The sequence below is a fragment of the Benincasa hispida genome, chromosome 6, assembly GCF_009727055.1.
Source record: "Benincasa hispida cultivar B227 chromosome 6, ASM972705v1, whole genome shotgun sequence".
NCBI lineage: Eukaryota > Viridiplantae > Streptophyta > Magnoliopsida > Cucurbitales > Cucurbitaceae > Benincasa > Benincasa hispida.
This window is the reverse complement of record NC_052354.1, coordinates 18,074,770-18,097,747: the sequence shown is the minus strand read 5'-3', so window position 1 is coordinate 18,097,747 and position 22,978 is coordinate 18,074,770. Positions and strand designations below refer to the sequence as shown.

General features: G+C 33.7%; 1 protein-coding gene across 1 annotated transcript in view; it reads left to right on the top strand.

Moving 5' to 3' along the window:
- Nucleotides 1-22,610, top strand: part of LOC120079139 — a 69,855-nt gene extending 47,245 nt beyond the window's left edge. The window contains exon 4 of the mRNA XM_039033318.1: nucleotides 22,591-22,610. Within this exon, the coding sequence (XP_038889246.1) occupies nucleotides 22,591-22,610 (20 nt within the window). The remainder of the gene's footprint in view (nucleotides 1-22,590) is intronic.
- The last annotated feature ends 368 nt before the right edge of the window (nucleotides 22,611-22,978 follow it).

Genomic DNA, 22,978 nt, shown 5'->3' with positions numbered 1-22,978 from the left:
GAGTAGACATAATATATCTACAGTAAGGGGAGTGCAACTACTGGGATTTAGTGGAATGACCCTATAGTTAACTAATTGTGATTAATTAGGTTAAAGAGTTTAGCTGGGTAATCTCGGATTGTTGGAGCCCATGTTTTGTAGATTCATGAGGTCCCCCTACTAGCTCATATCGAACTAAACCTTAGAACAGTTTGACAAACAAATTCAAAGTGTTCAAAGCGTTAAAATACATACGATATATTTAACCTAATATTTAATTGTTAAGTAAACATAAATAGAGAGAAAATATGTGATATTTAAATAAGATTTAAATATCAAGATTATGAATAGGGATTTGTATTGATTGGGATATTGGGGTTTATGTCCTAAAACTTGTGGTTTGTAAACAATAAAACTTATTCTGAAAATTCAATAAGTTGTTATTGAATATATGAATTGCATATTTCGTTTTAGAAATAAATCCAATGAACTAAAAGATCCATGACTATTACATGAGTACTTGAACTTTATGTAGAGATATAAAAGTGGATCAGGTTCGAGTAAATAGTCAAAATGATCTATAGTATATGAGTAGAGGTCGACCGATAGGGAGAGGGTAAGGTACTTTATTTATATAGGCGAACGGTATAACAAGGAAATGGAGTGACTACCTAAATTGGGGTTTTATGCAAAGTGAACAACTGAGCAGGAGATATCTAACTCAAAATCTCATTTTTGCTTATTCTGGTAACACTATTGGATGTGGCCTACTCGGTAGTTGCTACAAGAAGTTGTATAGTGCTACATACGATGTGATCCTAATTCGTACATGTTATGACATGAGGAGTGAGGGCGTCCTGTACATTGAGTTTGTACAAGACCGAGCCACGAAATCAGTCATTCTTACTTTATAACGTTGTTTACTATTTAAGACTGACTATTCCAAAGCGATGACCTAGGTAACTTAACTTTAATCCTGAGCTAACTATGAACTTTTGTTTATTCGGGATTATTCTTAGATTTGCATAGGTGAGGGTTGGCTCAACAAGCTAGCTCAATAAACCTCCATTTCAGGGGTAAGACCGGGTAGATAGCTGGGGACATAGGGTGTAAGGTGGAATTCACTCCTACTCGCTTTTAGGGTTAGTAGAGAGAGGTTTTCCTTAAGTGCTAACTTAGGTCTTAAACAAGGGGCCCACCCTCTCATTGGCTCGAGAGGGACTCGGTTTGTTGATTGGATCACAAACCAATTGTTCATTAGAGAATCAGTGGAACTTAAGGAACATGAGGTAATCTCGGGAGTAAAACAAACATTTGACCCAACCATTATTAGGAATAACCTGTGAAGGGTTAATTTACTAATCACGGTTATATCGAGTGGACATAATATATCTACAGTGAGAGGAGTGCAACTATGGGTTTTAGTGGAGTGACCCATTACTTAGCGAATGGTGATTAATTTGGTGTAAAGAGTTTAGCCAATTAATCTTGGATCGTTGGAGCCCATGATCTATTGGTCCAGGAGGTCCCCCTACTATCTCGTAAATGAATTAGCCTTAGAGCAGCATGATAAGTTAATTTGAAATGTTCAAATTAGAATTAAGGGAATTAGTAATTATATGTGATATAATTATGCGTTTAATTTTGGAATTAAACAGAATTAGAGAATCAATTAATATTTAAATATGATTTAGATATTAAATTCATGAATATGGATTCATGTTGGTGGAATTTATGTAAAATTAATTTAATATTTGATATTAAATTAATTGAAATTAATTAAATTGTTTAATCAATTATTTATTATTAATTTTATTAGAAAATTAATTTATGAAAATTAATTTTGTTAAATTAATAAAGTTTTTAATTTTAAAAACAAAAATTGATTTTGGAAATCAATTTGAAAATCAAAATTTGAAAAACACAAATGGAAGAAGTGGGAGATTTCCACTATCCAATCATATAGCTCACTCATTTCCCACCTTATTCTTGATTTAATCTTCCAAGCATAAGGTCCTCTTCATGCAGCCTTCTTCCTTGCATGATGGTCTTCAAGGTGAGTATCAAGCATGCAAACTGTATGTACTTGATGAGTTTTGCTAAAAACTTGAGAGGTTGAAGAAGGTGTTCTTCAAGGTGCATCGGTGAGCTTCTTCTCTAAATTCCCTTCATTCAAGCATATTTTGAGTCCCACAACTCAATCTAAGACTCCAAGAGAATAGTAGGGAAGACCTTGAGGTGGTTCACATGAAGATTTGGAGAAGATTTGGAGAAGATTTGCAGTTAAATTCGAGTTTCAAGAGGTTCTACAAAGATATGCCTTGGAACCCTCTTATATTGTATGAGCATGCTTTATTTATAGTCAAAATTAATGAATTATATAGCTTACTGATTCTTGTTACTTCCGTTGCATGCTGATATAATCCAACATGGGATTAGTTTTGGATTTAATATTAAATTAAATTAAATTAATTATTTAATTAATTGTTTAATATTAATTTAATTTTAAAATTAATTATTAGAATTAATTTTGAAATTAAATGAAATTGGTCAAAATTGCATGAAAAGTAAAAATTGTTGACTACGTAAAAAATGCAATGAAAGTCCAAATGTTGACTTTTTGATTTTAGTCAAAATTGTTGATTTTGACTTTGAGAGTCAAAGTTTGACCTTTGGCCAAGTTAGTGGAAAGATCCAATAATTGTGAGTGGGAAATGTCAACATTTGCATTGCTAAGTATTGTCTTCAATTGAAGATACTAGCCCCACTAATCCCACTTTGAGTTAGTGCATTTTTTAGTGTCAAATTCTTATCAAATTCAAAGTTGCATGTGTTTGTATGAAATGGTCTTTAAAGGGAAGAGTTTAATGAATTTTAATCTTCATGGCCAAGTGGAATTTTATGAGATTATTTGATAATCTCAACCCTTATTTTCTCTCAAATACTTAGCCTTTTCTTCTCCAAATTAGTCACTCACCAAATCCCACCATCCCATTCTAAGGTTGGAAAAATAGTGGGGAAGACTCTCTCGGTGGTCTACGAACTATTCCTGGGGACTTGAGTCTACAAATGGTCTTTAAGGAGATTGGAGCCCATTTGCTGAAGACTCGAGTCTACAAATGTTGTATTTCTTCTATTCCTTTGTAGTTATTTTACTTGTATACTTATTCTTTAAAAGTAACATAATTAGAATATTTTAGATCAGTTTTTCCTTCCGCTACATGTGTTCGTTCCATCAATTGGTATCAGAGCATGCTTAAAGTACTCAATTGTGGTTAGTTTTTACATATGGTGGGTATTGATTCATGTGATGAATAGTTGTGTGTTAAAATGGATAATTTCGGTTTTGGCATCTAAATTCTCTCTTGGATTGTAATAGTTATTGTAATTTCCCAATGTTTAGTGGGCTTTTATGTGTCGTGAAGGGTCTGTAATTTTGCTAGAGCCATTCGAGTCATTTTTAGGCTGTAATTGCTCGGTTTTGAAAATAGGACAACTTTAAATTTGGTGAAGAAAAGCTCACAAAGTCGGAATGACCTCCCAGACTCGATTTCGACCCGACGACCTGACCCGGAGTGGCGCCTGATCCGCAGAGCTGGTCCCTGACGCGTGTAGCTGTCCCAAACTCGATCTAGCCCCGGCGACCCACAACCCAACTTGATGTTCGTCATCAGCGCTTTAGATCTGCTCCATGTTGACGACCCAGGCGCGCGTACGGCCCAGCCCAAGCTTTTCAGTCATCCCAAGTCCGTGTTTGGCCTAGTGCACCAGCCTAGCAACATTCGCGTCAGGCTAAGCCATCCCGCGTCCGCGTCTTCAGCCACTCCAGCCGATCCGTTGGTGACTCGCGCCTGCTCCGTCCGACCCGAGCTTGACCTGCGCGCCTGGTTTTGGTGGCTCAGCTGGCTCAGATGGTTTGGATCGGTCCAGTTCAACTGGTTTGATCAGTTTTGATCGGTTTGGGTGGTTTTTTTGGGCGGGTTTACAAATTTGAAGTCAATTTTTCAAGCGGTTTGATGTAGTTAAAAGTGTTTCGAGGTGGTTCGAGGCTGGTTTCTATTTATTATTATAATAAGTTTAGCTTTTAGTTAGCTTAGGATGCCAAAACCAGTCTATTTTAGTATATTTATTTAATTATGCATTATGAATGTATGAATTAAATAATTTATCTATTTTGTACATATTGTAGGTCATGTAGATTTAAAATCCCACCATAGGATAAGCATGTAACATGCATTGTAATTATATTATAAGTGTTATAATGTATAGTATGCATGTGTAGGATTTCATGATTTTTTATATAAGTTGTTATATTAATGCATGGAATGAATATTTATATAATTATTATATAAAGCATTTTAGATACTTGTTATAGGTTTGTTGTCTTTTTATAAATGTTATAAAAAGAGTAGATATTAAAATCCATAAAAAAGATAAGTTACATGCTCATGTAGATTAACCACTTGTTTTAATAGTTAAAATTGGTCGTTATAAAACCTAGGCTACAAACTCAACCGATGTATAATCCTATCTAAGGTTGAGGTACTTAAGTTGATGGTCTGCGGAACACCTTCTATCCGGGGATTATGGCCAAATAATTGAGCGTTGTTAACCGATTTTATGAGCAAATGTGAGCGGTGTGAGGTGTTAAAATTTGTTTATCACCTAGACATTGTACGTTAAATCCAATTATAAACGTTATATTTGGATAAACCATTCAGACTTAGGTTGTTTAATTACCCGAAACATTTCTAAATAAATATTTACCAAAAATAAATAGAACACTTCAGTGGAAGATTAATAACATATACGATATGTTGTTCTTAACTCTCATGTCCCTAAGAGTTCACAACATGAGATCCATGCAACACTTCGTGTCACTCTGGAAGTGATCTCCATTCGAAAAGTGTTTGCATGTGTCAATATCAAGGTCAATAGGTGAGTAGCTCATAGTAAGTAGGTGAAGGATGTGTGTCAACATGTCCTGCAGTCTCTTCCGTTAGTTTGGACCGTGAGATTCCTGTGTTGCGCCTACTGTTGTCTTGAAGGCAACATTAGCTAGTCGCTAACCACGGCTATCCCCTCGGAGGGTTGTAATATAGGATTCATAACAATTCAAACTCCAGAAATGGATAGGATTTCTTAGGTCGTTTACCAACTTTGACTCTCTGATTCGGTAGTAAATTCTTGAAGGGTTACACTTACAGAATTCCTAAGTGTTAATAAGTTCTTGTCCAAAAATAGTAGCTAAATGACTATCGAAATAAAAGTTATTATGGAGATGGTATTTAGTCAAGAATGTCTTGCTTTAGTGAAAAAGTATTTGACTACCCCTTGGTAGAACTTATTTTGACTCACTATTGTATCGTTACAAATAAAATAATGAAATTTGAGTACATTATTATTTTGCTAAAATTTGATTGGGTTTAATAGCAATTTATTAGTAGAGTTTGTTTATATTTTTAGCATGACTAGCTCTTTATTACAATTACTTACTTTCGAGAAGCTTAATAGGGACAATTATGCTACGTGAAAATCAAATTTGAACACGATACTGGTAATCGATGATCTTAGGTTTGTTTTAGCTAGGAATATCCTCAAAACCCTGGCTCAAATGCAAATTGAACTATTCGGGATGCATATGACAAGTGGACAAGGGCGAATGAAAAAGTCAGAGTTTACATTCTTGCCAGCATATCTGATGTTTGGGCTAAGAAACATGTTCACATGCATACCGCTAAAGAGATTATGATGCCATCAAGTATGTTTACAACTACCATATGAAAGAAGGGGCCACTGTTAGAGAATATGTCCTAGACATGATAGTCCATTTCAATGTGACAGAAGTAAACGAAATTGTCATAAATGAGAAAAGTAAGATCAGTTTTATTTTAGAGTCTCTTCCAAAGAGCTTCCTAATGTTTCGCATAAATGCTATGATGAAGAAGATAGAATATAACTTGACTACTATTCTCAATGAGCTTCAAACTCAATCTCTCTTGAATTCTAAGGGATAGGAAGCGGAGGTAAATATTGCCACCACGAATAAGGTCAATAGAGGATTGTCCTTTAAGAAAAAGTTTGGCCCTTCTTCTTCTAGGAACAATAGTGTTTCGATGAAAAAAAGATAAGGGGAAAGGGAAGACTTCTACTAATTGCAAAGGCAAGAATAAAGTTGTAGATAAAGGAAAATGTTTCTATTGCAACAAGAACGGGCATTGGAAAAGAAACTGCCCAGAGTATCTTGCAGAAAAAAGAGTGGAGAAAGCAAAATAAGGAAATTAGTTCCTGAAGATTGCTTGTAGAAGAAGGGATAATTCTCCAAGTTTTGAGCATGAGAGATTATCTCAGCAAAATGAGTGGGTGTTTCTTAAGTTGTTATCCGGAGATAGATTCATTATATTAGATAATGTATTTTTTGTTTTTTAAATGAAAAGAAATATTATATCTATCTCTTGTTAGAACAATTAAAAGTATCTTTTGACATAAATGAAGTGTTTATTAGCAAAAGAAGTATTTTTATATGTTATACTAGAGAACAGCTTATATATTAAAATCAACCAAAACATAGGCCGTTTTAAATATCAAGATGTTTAAAATGGCTGAAACACAAAACAAAAGGCAAAAGGTTTCTTCAAGTACATAGATTTAAGCCTTGTCCACATTAATCTCAATGAGATTGATAAATTGGTTAAAAGTGGTCATCTAAACTAGTTAGAAGACAACTGATCTGAAAGCCAAAGAACTCTTAGAACTTGTGCCTTTAGACCTCCATGGTTCGATGAATGTCAAAATTATGAGGAGAGTATGAATATTTCATCAGATGATTATTCAAGGTATGATTATGTTTACCTAAATTCATCTTAAATCTGAACTATTTGAAATGTTCAAGGTATATAAGACTGAAGTCGAGAACTAGTTAGGTAAAACATTTAAGACACTTCGATCAGATTGAGGTGGAAAGTGCATAGACCTTAAATTCCAGGACTATTTGATATTAACCTAATGTTTACTTATGAATTAAATATAAAGAGAGAGAAAATTAAAGATATTTAAATAAGATTTAAATATCAAGATTATGAATAGAGATTCATATTGATTGGGATTTGTGTTGGATTTAATATTAAATTAAATTAATTAAAATTTTTAATTAATGATTTAATATTAATTTAATTTTAAGATTAATTATTAGAACTAATTTGAAACTAAATGGAATTGGTCAAAATTGCATTAAAAGTCAAAATTGTTGACTATGTAAAAAATGTAATGAAAGTCAAAATGTTGACCTTTTACATTGAAAGTCAAAAAGTCAATTTATTGACTTTGGACTTTGAGAGTAAAGCTTTACCTTTGACCAAGTTAGTGAAAAGATCCAACAATTATGAGTGAAAAATGCCAACATTTGCATTGCTAAGTGTTGTCTTCAATTGAAGACACTTACCCCACTAATCCCACTTTGAGTTAATGGATCTTTTATCGTCAAATTCTCATAAAAATCAAAGTTACATGTTTTGTATGAAATGGTCTTTAAAAGGAAGAGTTTAATGAATTTTGATATTCTCGGCCAAGTGGAATTTTATGAGATTATTTGATAATCTCAACCCATATTTTCTCTCAAATACTAAGTCCGTTACTCTCCAAATTAGTCACTCACGTATTCGACCATCCCATTCTAAGGCCAGAGAATAGTCGGAAAGATTCTCGTGGTGGTTTACAAACTGTTCGTGCGGAGATTGGAATTGATTTGGAGAAAACTTTGTAGTTATTTTACTTGCATGCTTATTCTTTGAAATTAATCTAATTAGAGTACTTTAGATCCGTTTTTTTTTCCGCTGCATATGTGCTCGTTCCATCAAGAAATAATTGCACCTTTTAAGAGCAACTCATACAACTTTCAAACTAAGAAAAAATGCCCATAATCTAGTTAGACTTTAGTCACATTGATCAAAGCTCTTTACAAGTTGCAGCTCCTCTCCTATTGCCCTTAATCTAGCTGCTTTTATATAATTTTTTTACTAGTATTTTTGTTTTGTTTTTGTTTTTGTTTTTGTTTTTTTTTTTTCTTTTAAGATTTCAATTACAGCCCCTCTACTATTGCCCTTAATTATTATTTATTTATTTATTTATTTTTTTGCTTTGCCCTTAATCATGAGATTCCAATTTTTGTCACCTTCGATGTTCTTAGAATTTAGTGACGAATGGGTCTCGATCTTATTGTTTGGCAAGATATTTCGCTTTTGACTGTGTTGTTTTCTTGAGACTGATATGACCCTATTGGTTTTTAGTTTTTGAATGTCTTTCTTTACTAAAAAAAATTAAAAGAAGTGTTTAATATTTAAATCCTTTAACTCTAATGCAATGCTTAGAAATTTTACTTAATGTAAAAGAAAAAAACCTTTTAAATAATGCATCATGTTCCAAATTTTTTAACGTTCGAGAAATAACTTTTTAAATCCTCTATTAATTTACCAAATATATTAAGTATAGGAATGTATTCATATGCTCTCTTAGTACTTCTTAGAAGTTGATCTCTCATATCTATAATAGTTATGCGTAAGTTTTTATTCTTAAAATTTGAATAATCATGATAAAATAAACAAAAAATGATAACTTGTAGAAATACAAAATATTGTAACATCTTATTTAGAATAATCAAGACAATTTAGTAGAAAATACATTAACTTGATAAAGAAATCATGTAAAAAGATTAGCCTTGTGTTTAACACTTGCAAAGATTATTATTCTGAAAAATTATAATTCTGACATCTATAAATGCAAGATTTTGATAAAAATAAAAGAATCAGAAATTGGCTACGGAGGTTGATAATGCTGTTATTGAATGCATGAGAAGATCAGACCAACCTACCTATGCACGGAAAGAAGAACCGTGGGTTGAAAAGAATCATGAAGCAAAGAAAAGGATAGATGCATGGGCGGTGACATGTCTAATAAAGGCGCAAGTTAAGAGCTAATTTGAAAGAGACGTCGTAGAGCCAATAAACTTGTGACATGAGAAATGTGGAACAATAGAGCATGGAATTAAATGCATTAAATGCAAAATGTGTCAGATAATCATTAGAAAGAGAAATGAATAACTTCCATGTGAAGCCTATGAATAGCTCAACTCTCGTACACTAAAAAGGTTCCCAATTTTCCATAACTCCCTCTCGTTCGCCAGATAGTTTGCTCATCACCACTCTGCTCACATCTTTCTTTTGTTGTTATCTTTCACGCGTTATCCTTTTGAAATTCTCTTTTGGCTGCTTGCCTTCTTTTGCATTGATAAATTAGCATCCATGATAATACTTATGTAAATATACTAAACCCACTAACTAAACGTCGCATGGCTCACCACGCTTCAATAGCTTCTTCAAAGTTTGATAGTCTTAAGTTTTATTACGTACAAACCTCTACTCAAACTTCTTCTATCTCATTTCTGAAGAGTTTGTCTTTAGATTTTTGTCAAGGACCCTGCCACTCTCTAAGTTTGAGGGTGAGAGTGGTTTGGGCAAATACGTCCATTTTTAAACATTGCAATGACTATTAAAAAAAAATCATAATAAAAACTCCACGGTCAGCGCAAAGGGGATATCCAAGCTGATAAGAGTTAAAGTTGTGAAAGATACCTAACCGTAGTTAGATACTTCCCATGACATCCGTGTAGGTAAGCCAAAACGAAAGTAGGTGACCAAGAATCAACGCATGATAACAACTCCTCTGTCTGGCGCAAACTAAAATTAGCTAAGACAAGAGTTGAGTTGAATATGGCTCGCAACTAAAGTTGGATGCCCGCATGACACTCGTGGAGGCAAGCCAAAACGAAGAATGTAACCAAGTTAAACGCCTTAATTTAATAATAAGTTGCAAAGCTTGAAATCTTTTTGAATGATCGTATTGTAAAAAGCTAAAAGCAAAATTGTCTACGATGAGTAAATAGTTTTGAACGGAGGCTTACCAGAATTAAACTTAGAAAATATCTCTTAGAAGAAGTAACTAAGTTTGAGGAGAGTGATGCTACCAAAGTTAGAGGTGCAAGTGAATTATATTCTGAGAAGTTGGTCAATACAAAGGAAGAATCAGAGGGCAAGTTTTTTATCCTTAGTATAAGACATGCTTGAGGTCAAGCATGATTCTAAATTTGGGGGTGTGATAGCTTGTAGAAATACAAGCTATTGTAGTCTTTTATTTAGAATTATGAGGGTTGATGAGCAAAATATGCATTAATATGACTAAAGATTCATGTGGAAAAATGACCTTGCGTTGATCAAAATTGAAAATCTCTGCTAACCCTATATCATGCGTTATTTTGCGTCAAAATGTCTATTTTAATAGTTGTCGCAGGAATCGAGAGCAAGCTTGATCTTCATGAAGACAAGTTCGTCGCATGAAATGCCGCAATTACAAAGTGATAACCATGATAGAAGTATGATCGCAAGAAGTAGGTAGAATGCGTTGATCCTTCATGAGGAACGAATATGAATGCATGCCTCGAGATTTCTGAAAACGTACAACAGATATTCTAACGTGCTTCCTAATCATTGACCATGACGCAACGCTGACATTCTCACCTACCACATCAGTGATGATGGCTAATCAGAGTGGGATTACCAATGCTGTCGGCGTTTAAGCTCTATAAATAGAGCGTTGGAGCCCAAATTCAAAGCATCTGAGTATCTGCCTTAGACGCATTCTTGTAATCACAGATGAGAGTGTGAGTAGACAGTCTTTGAAAGTACTTCATTCTTACAACCCTTTCTGAGTAACGATCGGAGCTTCGTCGGAGATAGAGCTCGAGAGAGATAACTCCATCATCCATCCATGGCACCACCGGCAGCCTTGACATACATCTGATGGAAGCAAGAGATTGCTTACATCTAGTCCTCCACCTCTCTTCTTATCTCTGTAGTGTATTACATTTTGGTTTAAGACACTAATACATTTTGTAATCAATACATCTCTTTAGTATACCATCTTCATCATCTTCTTCTACTTTATCATCTTTTACTTTCATCGCAATTAGTTAAGTGTTGATTACAAGAGTTATGGCATACTCAATCATGCATAGAGATATGACGCATGTAGCAAACCACCAAGAGGTGTGTATTGCGCGAGTATAGTGAGTCGATCCTCTTTGCTTAGTGCGAGGCCATCACACTGCTTATCTATGAGCTGAGTAGCTATAACCAACTGCCCGAGAGGGTAAGTAGTGGAACTTACTAACCAAAGTAAGTAGTGTTCCTAGAGATAGAATAATTTTATGCTCAACGCAACCATATGTTATAGAGATATAAGCATGTGGCTGACCACCGAGAGGTGTGTGATGCCTTAGTGTGGCGACTGGATTACCCTTGCGACCAAACTTAATGACTTGGTAAAATTTACCCTCAACTCTACTTTTCCATGACTTGGTAAAATTTACCCTCAACTCTACCAATTCTCATAGTCAAACTTCCATTGCTCAGTCTGTTTAGCTAGGAATAGGAGTAGCGCATAGTTAATTTTCTTTCTTTTTATTTTTATTCACCGCCTCAAACACACTACTTCACAAACATCATTTAGTTACAAGTTCCTGTGTTTGACCTCGGATCATCTCGAGAAACTTGCATTCTCGTTATACTTGGCGAGAGAGCAAGAAAACTTGTGACAAGAACGCAGGGTCATCGCATACACGATTAACACATATTGCATACTTTTCAGTTTAATGCATGACCATCAACACATGGAACTCAACCCATATCATAAGAATATATATTTTCCTTTCACCAACCAACAATAAGGATTATTTTTGACAAACCTTATATGACCTAAAACTCACAAGATTTAACTATTCTGGAATACTCTCGAATATATGCACAAACAATACAACAGATGTCCAACAATAGTAGTGGCCTTTGTGGCTTAACAGACACCACGAACTTGATTGCTACCTAAGGGGAAGAACATAAAAAATCGAAAGCATAAGCTAAAGCCTAGTGAATGGTAATTTATTCAACATACACTTTCCGGAAAACATCAATGAAAACCATTAACAAGTTTAAAACGTCAATAGTTCTTCAACTCAAAAATCATTTAGCAATGTCATAACACGTGGAACTCATTCATAAAAACATCATCAACAAATTACATAGTAAACAACGTTTTAATTATCATTAGCCCTTAAAACATATAAAATTCTACAGTGGCATGATCTATTCATCTCAACATTATAACTAGGTAACTAACACATGTCACTTACTAATAGTCATATCCAATCTATTCTCATATATTTTACTTTCCATTAAGTCATATGTGCATGTAGAGTTTCTTACGATTTTTAGGTTAAGTCGTATTTTAGCCCCAGAACCCAATATATCAAATATACTTTGGGTTAAGCCATATTTCAACCCTAGAACCCAATATATCAACATACTATGGGTTAAACCATATTTCAACTTCGAAACCCAATATATCAAACTTACTCTAGATTAAGCCATATTTCAGCCTTGAAATCCAATATATCAACTTACTCCTGCTTAAGCCATATTTCAACCCTGAAGCAAGGTTACGACTTATGGGTTAAGCCATATTTCAGCCCCAGAGTCCAATAGAAGTATGCCTTCGAGTTAAGCCATATTTCAGCCTCGGAGTCGTGTCTCTCCCTCTCCCTCTTTGAGTTAAGCCATATTTTAGCCCCGAAGATCCCTTGCAATCTTAAGAATTGTTGTTGAAACATATTCAAACAATATAATCAAGCAACCTAAATATTGATATCCCGAGGTTTAAAATCACATCTCCAATAACCACCAGAAATACCCTCCATTGTCATTTCCACATCTCACTCCGTAACTTAATCTAGTTTATCATGACTACAATAGCTTTATGGAATCAAAAGATCATGCATGCATATAATCGTGATTCAACACGTTTTCAAGTCACAGACACTTTATGAAAATAAAATATCATTGGTCACGCATATAAAGAAAATCATGGCTTAATAAAACAAATCATACCAAGGTATTTTCGAAATCATACCATATTCATATAGTATCATATATAGCTTTTATATAAAAAACTTGAAAATAAACCACTCACTGTTAATTGGCTTCTCCTCAAATTTCTACTTCTCCTAATTCTCGTTTATCCTAAAATTATATTAATAAACCTTGGTTATCCTCCACATGAGCATAATCCAATTATTTGAAAATTAACTTTTAAATATAATAAATTTCACTTAAACTTTCCTCAAAATCGTAATTTGATCCAAGTAGGGTTTACTCTACAATTTGGTCCTTTAATAATTTTAAAATTGACTTAAGATTCAAAAATTAATCTCTAACGATAACTAATTCCACTTCAATAAGCCTTAGTCTCCACAATTTTAAGGTTTTCCCTCTCAAATTTAATCCTAATTTCACACAATTTAGGGTTTACTCATAATTAAAACCCTTTATTTAGTTAAATTACCTTAATTTCGCCCAAATTAATTCAATTTAAACCCAAAGTATCTTAGTGATATCATTTAGAACTTAAATCAAGCTTGAGTACCCCTAATTTTTCCTAAACCTAATGCCATCCAAATTTAAGATTTTACTTTACAGTTTAATCCTCAAATTATCAATTAACTTAAGATTTCAAATTAATTCAACTCTAACATCCAAACATCTTATTGATATCCATTATAACTTAAATTAAGGTTTGGAACACTTTAATTATTCTTAATTTTGTCCAATTTTGCCTAATTTTCCATTAATCTTAATTAGACCTTTGCTTTAAATTAATTTCTTAATCAACTTCAAAATTGGGTCAGGATCCCAATTTCCTTTAACTTTAGGTTTAAAGTATCATATCAATACCAATTGGACTCTTAATCATGCTTAAAAGCACCTTAATTAAGCTAAAATTGAATTTTCTAACTCTTTCTTCAACCTCTAGCCCTTAAATTTTTCTAGATTTCGGCGATATTTTACTCATCCCTTAAACTATCTTACGTCAATGTTGGGAGCCTCGAATTTCCCTGAGCCACCCAAAATCGATCAATTTCTACACGGGTACCTAATTTCTGGCAAGAAACTTCAAATTTCAAAATTAAACTTTTCGACTGATAAAACCCAATCAACCTATATAAACCTTTTACCCGTTACTAAGACTAACTAACATCAAAATTTGGATGTCTGATTTGCACTAAAACTTTTGGAAGTGGTGAAATACTCACTACTACAAAAACTTTATTACTTGACGTTTTTTGCAATCAAGTATCAATGTTACTTGGCGTTTTTAAAAACATCCAATAATCCAGTGTCAAGAATAAGAGAATTTTTTTATTTGACTTAAAGCGTTAAGCTGTAAGTTACTTAATATGTTCTAATTGTCAAGTATACGAGATTTGTTAACATATTTTAGGTGTTAAGTATCTAAATTCTTGACATTTTCAATTTGCTTTGCTCTCACTCACATGTTTCCGAAAAAATTTCGTAAGAGATCACCCAACATAGAATCATTTCAAACTAAACACGCTAATTTTTTAGTTTCTATGATTGAGCAACCAAAAAACAAGGTGTATCTTATTGGTATTAATAGTAGCTATCAATTTTCAAGATCCTTTTCATTCGGATGTGAGTACAGTTCATTCACATAGTACTTCTCTTAAACTCGGATATTACATGTCCATTTAATTTGATGCAAAGTGATGATGCTCAACATTATATTCTCTATATCAATTTTTTTTCATATCTCTCGAGTTTTAGGGTTGGAGTTTGCTTTAGTTTCAATGAAAAAGAAAAGCTGAAAAAAAAGAGATTCCAACCGATGGGGTTTTGCTTCAGTTTTCATGAAAAAGAAAAGGCATCAGAAAAAAGGTTTATTATCATGTGGCAAGTGGTGGTGGTTCCATGAAGCATTGTCTTTGGCTCTATGCATTATAATGTATGTATCCCATAGTTGAGTCTTGATTCATTCACTCTTTTCCTTCCCTTGCCTATTTCTATATAAATACAACATACTTTGCACTTTGAATTAACTTCAATATGCAAAACCAATATCCAAAACAATATTGGTGTTTTCTCGAGTTCCCTTCCAAGCACTTCAGAAGAAACAACCACCAATTCTCTATTCACAAAGTTTATTGTGATGCAGTTTTCAGCTGAAGTGTTTGGGGGAACTCTGGAAGATACTCGATTTGTATAGACTGTATCTTCAATCACAAAGGGTTCTGTAGAAACCATAAACCAAACCAAATTTCTTTCTGTGTTTCTCTAAATTCTAAACGTTCGAATGAAGTAAAAGTAGGTGGAGACGTCTATCCTTTGATTTTGTCAATTCAAGATCAACCTCTAACTCCTTTCAATCGGTAAGAATTACTCTACCACGATCGACTATAAAATTATCATGAATAATCATAAAATATCGTGCTAATTTCTACTTGAATTGTGTAATGTCTCGTGTGTCTAGATTGAATTGTTCCATGGTTTTTCGTTTATAAAATTAGAATTACAGTGTCTTATATAGATGTTTTTTTAGTACCATAAGTGGTTTATAGGAACTCGAATGTCCGACTTCGAGGATGAAGTACACCAATTAAAATAAACCATATTCAGTTTAACTCTCTATGGACGATCTACCGTTCTCACAGAATACAAAATGCGAGGATCTTTCTATCTGTGTGGAGAAATCTATTGATGTTTGGGATGAGATTATTTCTCTTGATGCTCTATGGAGTACTAAAAATGTTTCTTTTTTGTAGTATGATGCGTCCTCAATCGCTTTTAATTGCACGACTTTTCTCTAGCCTCCCTTATTCTTCTTTTGATTTTGAGCTACTCTTCCACATTCCCTTACTATATTCCATTAAACAAACCACCATGGTCTTCTTGTCTTTACCACAAAAATAAAAGAAAAATAATTTTTGAAAAAATCAAATTACCACGTGTCAATATTTCATTAGATGCACCTTGGAATACATAGTGCTTTACCATCTGCACCGAAGTTTTTTTAGTAAAGAAAAAGAAAAAGGGGAATTAGAAACCCTAGATGCTCTCATTTATGTGGTCAACACTAAAGCTTATGACGTCATAATCTCTTCTTCGAAACCCTTTAGCAGCAACAAGTTAAACAGCAGCGTGGCTTTCTGATGACTTAAGGTTTAGATCAAGTGTTTAAGGTAATTTTGCTTACCTAAATACTCTATCAAATTTATATTAACTGTCACTTATATGGTGAATCTATTGACCATATATATCTCGTTTCCGTTAGCTGCTGATTTGTATGTATTTTTACTGAAGCTTATCTCCAACTCTTCACAACACTTATATACCTTCTATGTTCTCCTAATGCATTTGCTTCTGGTTTTAGGGTGTAACGAGGTGACAATTTAATTGAGATATTCTGGTACATCTATTAATCCTTTTTATTTCCGAAGCTTTTTCAGAGAGAAAAATGAATAGGGTTGGAAATGCAATCAATATCTCATATTGATTGTCTTTTGAGTTGGAACCGATAATAAAGTCACGAGAGTTGTACCCAAGGTAATTTTGCCTAAAAAAGAAGTAGCGAACCTCAAAAGATGTAGGTTGAGATTTCTTGATGGGAAGAGGTTTTAAATCATCTACTGACCCAAAAGCTTGAACTTGGGGTAAAGATAAATCAAAGACCCGACAAGTGGAAATTGATATGAAATTGTGAAGAAATAATATTGCAGAAGTTTGAGCACATGATCTTATGATACCATCTTAAATTATCAATTAACCCAAAAGCTTAAGCTAATGGATGAAGGAAAATTTAATTATTTATCATCTAATAAGAGGAAGTAACTTAAATAATAGCTAGATAGAGATCGACGTCATGCTTCAACATTGGAGCTCCTAAAATGAGAAATCAAAGCGAATATGATGGAAGGAGAGGTGATGAAGAGAAAATGATAGGATACTTAGTATATTTAAGTTTAATATTTGTTTAATTGTGAATTTAGATTAATTAGTGTTTAATGAGTTAAATGGTCTATTTTCTTGTCAGAGTATAAATAGCTAAATTAGGGTTGTAAGAAGAAGCTTTTGATCACTCTTTTTAATATGGAACTTGGGTTCTTAGAGAGCTTTGGATGGAGTTCCTTTGTTTGACCATGAATTTAACCTAAATACCTCAACTGGAAACATCAAAGGAAAGAAACGATGTAGAAGGAGGAGAAAAAAATGAACGAGTTTGTTTCTTGTTTATTCGGAAAAAAAAATAGTCGCAAATCTAACGACCCACGACCAACACAATCAATATAATGCTTCAACGTTTAATCTCCTAGAACGGATGAATCTGTTTCTAGTCTTTTCGACCAGCACAATGAATAAAATAGTCACCAACGACCAACATTAGGTTGCCGATGATGATTGTCAACGATCACCGACAGGCACGGAGGAGAGGCGGGACGATGAAGAAGAAGGGGAAAGAATGGAGGTTTTATTTTTTATTTTTAATTTTATTTTTTTTAATGTTAATTGTCCAAATGTAGCCCTGTCTCCTAATTGTATTCCAAACCACGAGAAAAAGGCTTCCTAAAGGCTTCACAAGTGACGATGAATCTTGAATGGAGGATGGTTGAATTTGAGATAAACATTTAATTGTATTTTTTCTTTTGTCAAATTAGAATTACTGTGAAACTTAATTCTCTCTACTTCACTAAATAAAGTTGAAACGTTTTAAATAATATTGTTTTAAAAGATATTACCTTGCTCCAATACAAACTAACCAAAAAGATTTAATTAACGTTGTAACTTTCGGGGTTATTTCGAGGTGCTAATTTGAGATATAAATATCTAGAGTTTAATATTTGTATTTATGTTTAATGTTATATCATAAAAAAATAAATTCTTAGTCAAATTCACCGTCTATCAATAATCGAATAGACAGTGATAGAAGTCTATTACTATTTATCATTATCTATCACTAAAAGCGTAAATTTTGAGCATTTCAACCCTTTTTCATGACTCCAATGGATTTTTTTGGACATTTTATATAGGTTGACAAAAATTTTGCTATATTTGTCATTAGTTTTAAGGTTTGGTATTTTTATAATATTTTAGCCTCATTTTGTTATATACGAAAGGAACTACTTAATTAACTATGTAACATATTTTTTACATTTACACAAGAAAAACAGTTTAATGTTGATTCAATCCCCAAGCATGAATTTAATGAGCATCAATTACTTTTTTTCACATTTGTGTTTCATTTTGATTGTGTTTGATAACTGCTTAATTGATTCTTGTGTAGAGAGATTGCTATACACTACAACAAACAACCCTTTCAATAGCATTTCATTATAGCTTTTCATAAAGAATGCTATTAAAAGAAGGTAAAAAAGCCGAAAGGTAAATTCTTAGATCGCGCCTTTTCTAAAAGAAAAAAATTTAGGTCGCGCCCAGTCAAATCACGGAAAGGAAACTAAAATGCATTACGCTTTTCATACTCTTTTCTCCCTTTTTCTCTCAACCATTCATTTCATAGCAATCCATTATCATTCTTTTTCAACCTTCGTTTCATTCAATCGGCCGACCATCGATCTCCTTCGTCAATCTTCTCTGCCTAGCAACTTTGAAGATCATCTATATATCATTCGAGCTTCTTCGTCTATCCTCTCCAACATTCTCTCTTTTGTTCTCGTTCATTTTGCTCGAGAAACTCCTCGTGACTGTCTACCATTAAGCATCTATGTATAATTCTTGTTCTTTCCTTTAATTTTCGAGCAGTGGGTCACTACAAACAGAGAAAATTCTAATTTTCTCCTACTTTTTCCCTTTGATTTTTGAGCAGTGGGTCTTTAAGAACAAACCATTTATTTAAATTACTACCATTCAAAACATTTCTAGGTCACTGGAAACAGAGAAAAGTTATGGGTCTTGTTTAGTTTTTTTTTTCTTGAAGAAATTTATGTGTTTTTTAATATTGAATGTTATTTGCTCTTAAATTTTCTCATTTTCTTGCTTTTTCCTCGGTAAAAATAAAAAACAGAGATCTCATCCTTTTTTATCATGTCTAACTACGTTTCTGCTTATTGTGGTTAATTATGTTCTTTGTGCTCTCCTTTTATCCCGTGTCTTAACTAACACAAGAAATTCAAAGTATGAAAAGCAAGATTTTTATGACACTTTATTTGTCTCAGGTTCAAAAGATATATTATTAGTGCATGTTTGTTGGTGTTAGCACAATTGTATCGAATCCATTATATGCCATTTTTTCTTATTGTAGAACTCTGAAAAGTATGGAATATTTTGTAGTATGTATAACTTTTATCTAGCATCATCAATCGGTTTCATATTCACTATTTTCCTCCTCACTTTCCACTCTTAAGTTTTGTAATCCATAGAAAAGACTAGTCAATGGGGTGTATTCCACTCTATCAACATAGTTTAAGCTTCATATGTGTAGCTCAATGGGGTCTATTCCACTCTAAAAAAAGCGAACTTACTTCCATATCATAGTTACGTATACTTTTAATATGTTATCATGTGTGGCCCATTTGTTTAGCTTTTCCCTTTTTTTTTCCTATTTTTATGATTTGGGTAACGTTTCTTGTGATTAATCGGTGAAAGTTATAGTTAACGAGCCAATCTTTTCAAGTGGGGCTTCCATGAAAGGTATTATTTATAGGTTGTGAGGTATTAAAATCTATTCTAAAGAGAATTTTTTTCCTATCCCGTTGTGTCCTTGGCTCTTTTTTAAGATTTAACGTGGAAATCTGGTCGTCTTCTTCTTCTTCTTCTTCTTTTTTATGCTTGTATCCAAATCGGTTCTGAAGAATATAAGCTCATACATCAACATCAAGAAGCTGTTTCACATTTCTTTAATCTTTACAGTTAGTTATTGTAACTACTTGTATCAAAAATAGTATTTAAACTCATCATTTACAAATTTTAGAAACAACAACAAATACATAGCTTCAAGAAAATCTTGAAACAATCTGTAAAGAAAAGAATCGGTGACTTAGCTTCTTAATAAATTTCTCTTCTTCCCGTGGATGTAGGCTTTCATAGCCGAACCACGTACATCGCAGTGTATCTTTCTTCTTCTCTTCTCATCATCTACAAGATCGTCCATCGTTTATCTTTTCTCTTCATATCGTCTAGTAGATCAGAACGATCGTCTACCTTTCCTTCAAGCAATCGTCTACATGATTGCGCGAACGTTTAACTTCTTTCAAGCAATCGTCTACACGATTGCGTGATCATCTATCTTCCTTCAAGCAATCGTCTACACGACTGCACGATCGTCTACCTTTCTTCGAGCAATCGTCTACACGATTGCATGATCGTCTACATCTTTTCTTCTACCTTCGCCTACCCGACTGCAAGCTTCCTCAGTTTACTCATAAACAATTGCACAGATCAAACAAAACTCATTAGGGTTAGAAGAAAGAAAAGAACACAGAAAGACAGTCGATTGAGAGAATCTAAAAGCTAGAGAGAGAAAGAAATTTCGTTTTGCACCCATCAGAAATAAAAGTCTTTTTCATTTTCCATCAGACAAAATTTCAGTAGGATCATCCACGTGTTAGCCATCAGTTGGAAAATCGTGAGCACTTCTCAACCAAGTTCTCTACCAACCAAGAAATTTGGGGCAAAGATCAGGATCTCTTGAATTGGATCAAGGTAAAAGGGCCTCTTTATTTTTTCATCATTTGGGCTAAAATAGTTTTTCTTTTGTAGAAGCAGGCCCATCGATGAAGAAGCAGACCTAACAGGTTCAAAAATCCCTAATCCTGGGATGATTGTCCTTCTTGTACTGTACTTTTGAAATCATAATTTTGTTTGGAACATGTATAATCTCTAGATTTTGTACCTTAGCGACAATCAACTATACAGGTACATGCTTTTCATACCAAGTGAGAAGCAATGATCCATGATCTTTTTATCAACAATTGGATTTGTCAAAAGGTATGCAATCAGTCCTATAACTATTTTTGTTTGGTTTCTTTAGGTGTTTCTTGTTAATCATGTGCATTATGGAAGTTGTCTAAAAGATCTTTGTAGTCTTTGGTGAATGTGCTTCTTGAAAATGTTATGTTTCTTTGTGCACTTCATATTTTGTCTAGAGTATTTCTTAAGGTTTCAACTGGGGTCCATAGGTAAGGTAAGCTGTAGGATAGATTCTCGAGACTTTTGCTTTCACTTTTGAGATACGTTTCGATTATTTATCTTTAGTTCAACTAGAGCTTGAGTTGTCTAATTCTGGGTTTGCTAGCCCAAAATTATCTAATTTGCATGTAATCTTAATCGTACATCTCCTACTTGAGTTAATAAAAATCTTCTTGAATGTAATCTCCTTTTGCCACTTAATCCGTTTAATTTTCGAATTATTTATCCAAATTACTAAACAATGCATCCAGCCCTTTAAAACGTGTCCATCTGTCCAAATCTCGCTGGTTTCGCTCTTGTGGCTCTCGCTCTCTCCAACTTTCTTACTGGTTTTGCTCTCGTGGCTCTCCCACTTTCTCGCTCAAACTCTCACTCTCTCCACTTTCGCTCTCTCCCATTCTCTTGCTCTCTCCATTCTCGTTCTCTCTCATTCTCTCGCTCCAACCGCTCTCTCCAATCTCGCTCTCTCCCATTCTCTCATTAAAACTGCTCTCTCCAATCTCACTTGGCATCACGCGTAGGACAGTGGTTTGGTCCAATGCTTCCTTCTCCGCATGTAACACGTGGACAATACTTACAGCTTCAATTTCCAGTCAAGATTAGCTGTAACATCCTTTAAGAAAATGTTAATAAACTTCTTAACTTATTAACCTCAAAATTTCAGCTAGCTTTTCCCTTAAACCATCGCGTAATTTAATTCATTTTTATTTGATTTTTTCACGCCTAAATTCCTCTTAATTTAATTATATTTCTTGTTTTTAATATCCTATGTTCTCATGCCTTTCAAATTAGGGTTAGGGTGTTACACATAGACTCCATTTCATCGTTCATGACTTTCATCCATTGTTCCCTATCAACATCTTCCATTGCCTGTTTAAAGGTTAATGGATCCTCTAAACAATCATCTTATATGATGTTTTGAGTTTCTGTTAAACCCATATAGTGTTTAGGTTGTTGAATAACCCTCCCACTACGTCGAGGCATACTCAACTCTTGGGATGGATGTGATGGGACAACGACAGTTGTTGATGGACCAGCTTGATCAACATCTCTTGTTGATATTTCTATAGCATCTTTGGTCATTTATTGCAATATTAGTTTACTACGAGGTAGATGATTTTTTATATGATCATCTTCAAAGAATATAGCATTTATCGATATAAATACTTTATCTTCTTCGGGATCTTAAAACAATTCTTCTTTCGTTTCTTTGGGGTATCCTACAAAAAGGCATAATTTTGAATGTGTTTCCAATTTCTCAGGATTTTGTACCAACACATGTGCTAGACAACCCCTGATACAAAACGACGTAAACAAGTTTTGCATCATTTCCATAATTCATATGGTGTTTCTGAAACACTTTTTGAAGGAACAATTATTAGAATGAATACTGCAGTCTGTACTGCATATCCCCAAAAGGATTGAGGTAATCGAGCATAACTCATCATTGATTGGACCATGTTTAACAAGTTTCGATTTTTCCTTTCTGCAACACTCTTTTGTTGTGGTTTTTCAGGTGCTGTGAGTTGGGACTGAATTCCATGGTCTACTAGATAGTTCTGGAATTGTAAATCTATATACTCACCACCTCAATCAGATCGAAATGTTTTAATTCTATTACTTAATAAATTTTCTATCTCAGCTTTAAATTCTTTGAAATTTTCAAGAGTTTCAAACTTATGACTGATTAAGTAAATGTAGCAATATCTAAAGTAATCATCAATAAAACTGACGAAATATTGATAGCCTCCTTGTGCTTTTATATTCATTGGACCACATAGGTCTGAATATATAGTTCGAGAGGCTGTTTGGCACGAAGACCTTTGTCAGAAAAAGATCTTTTTGTCATTTTCCTCACGACATGATTCACATGGAGGTAAAGAACTGTCTTCTAACTGATTTAG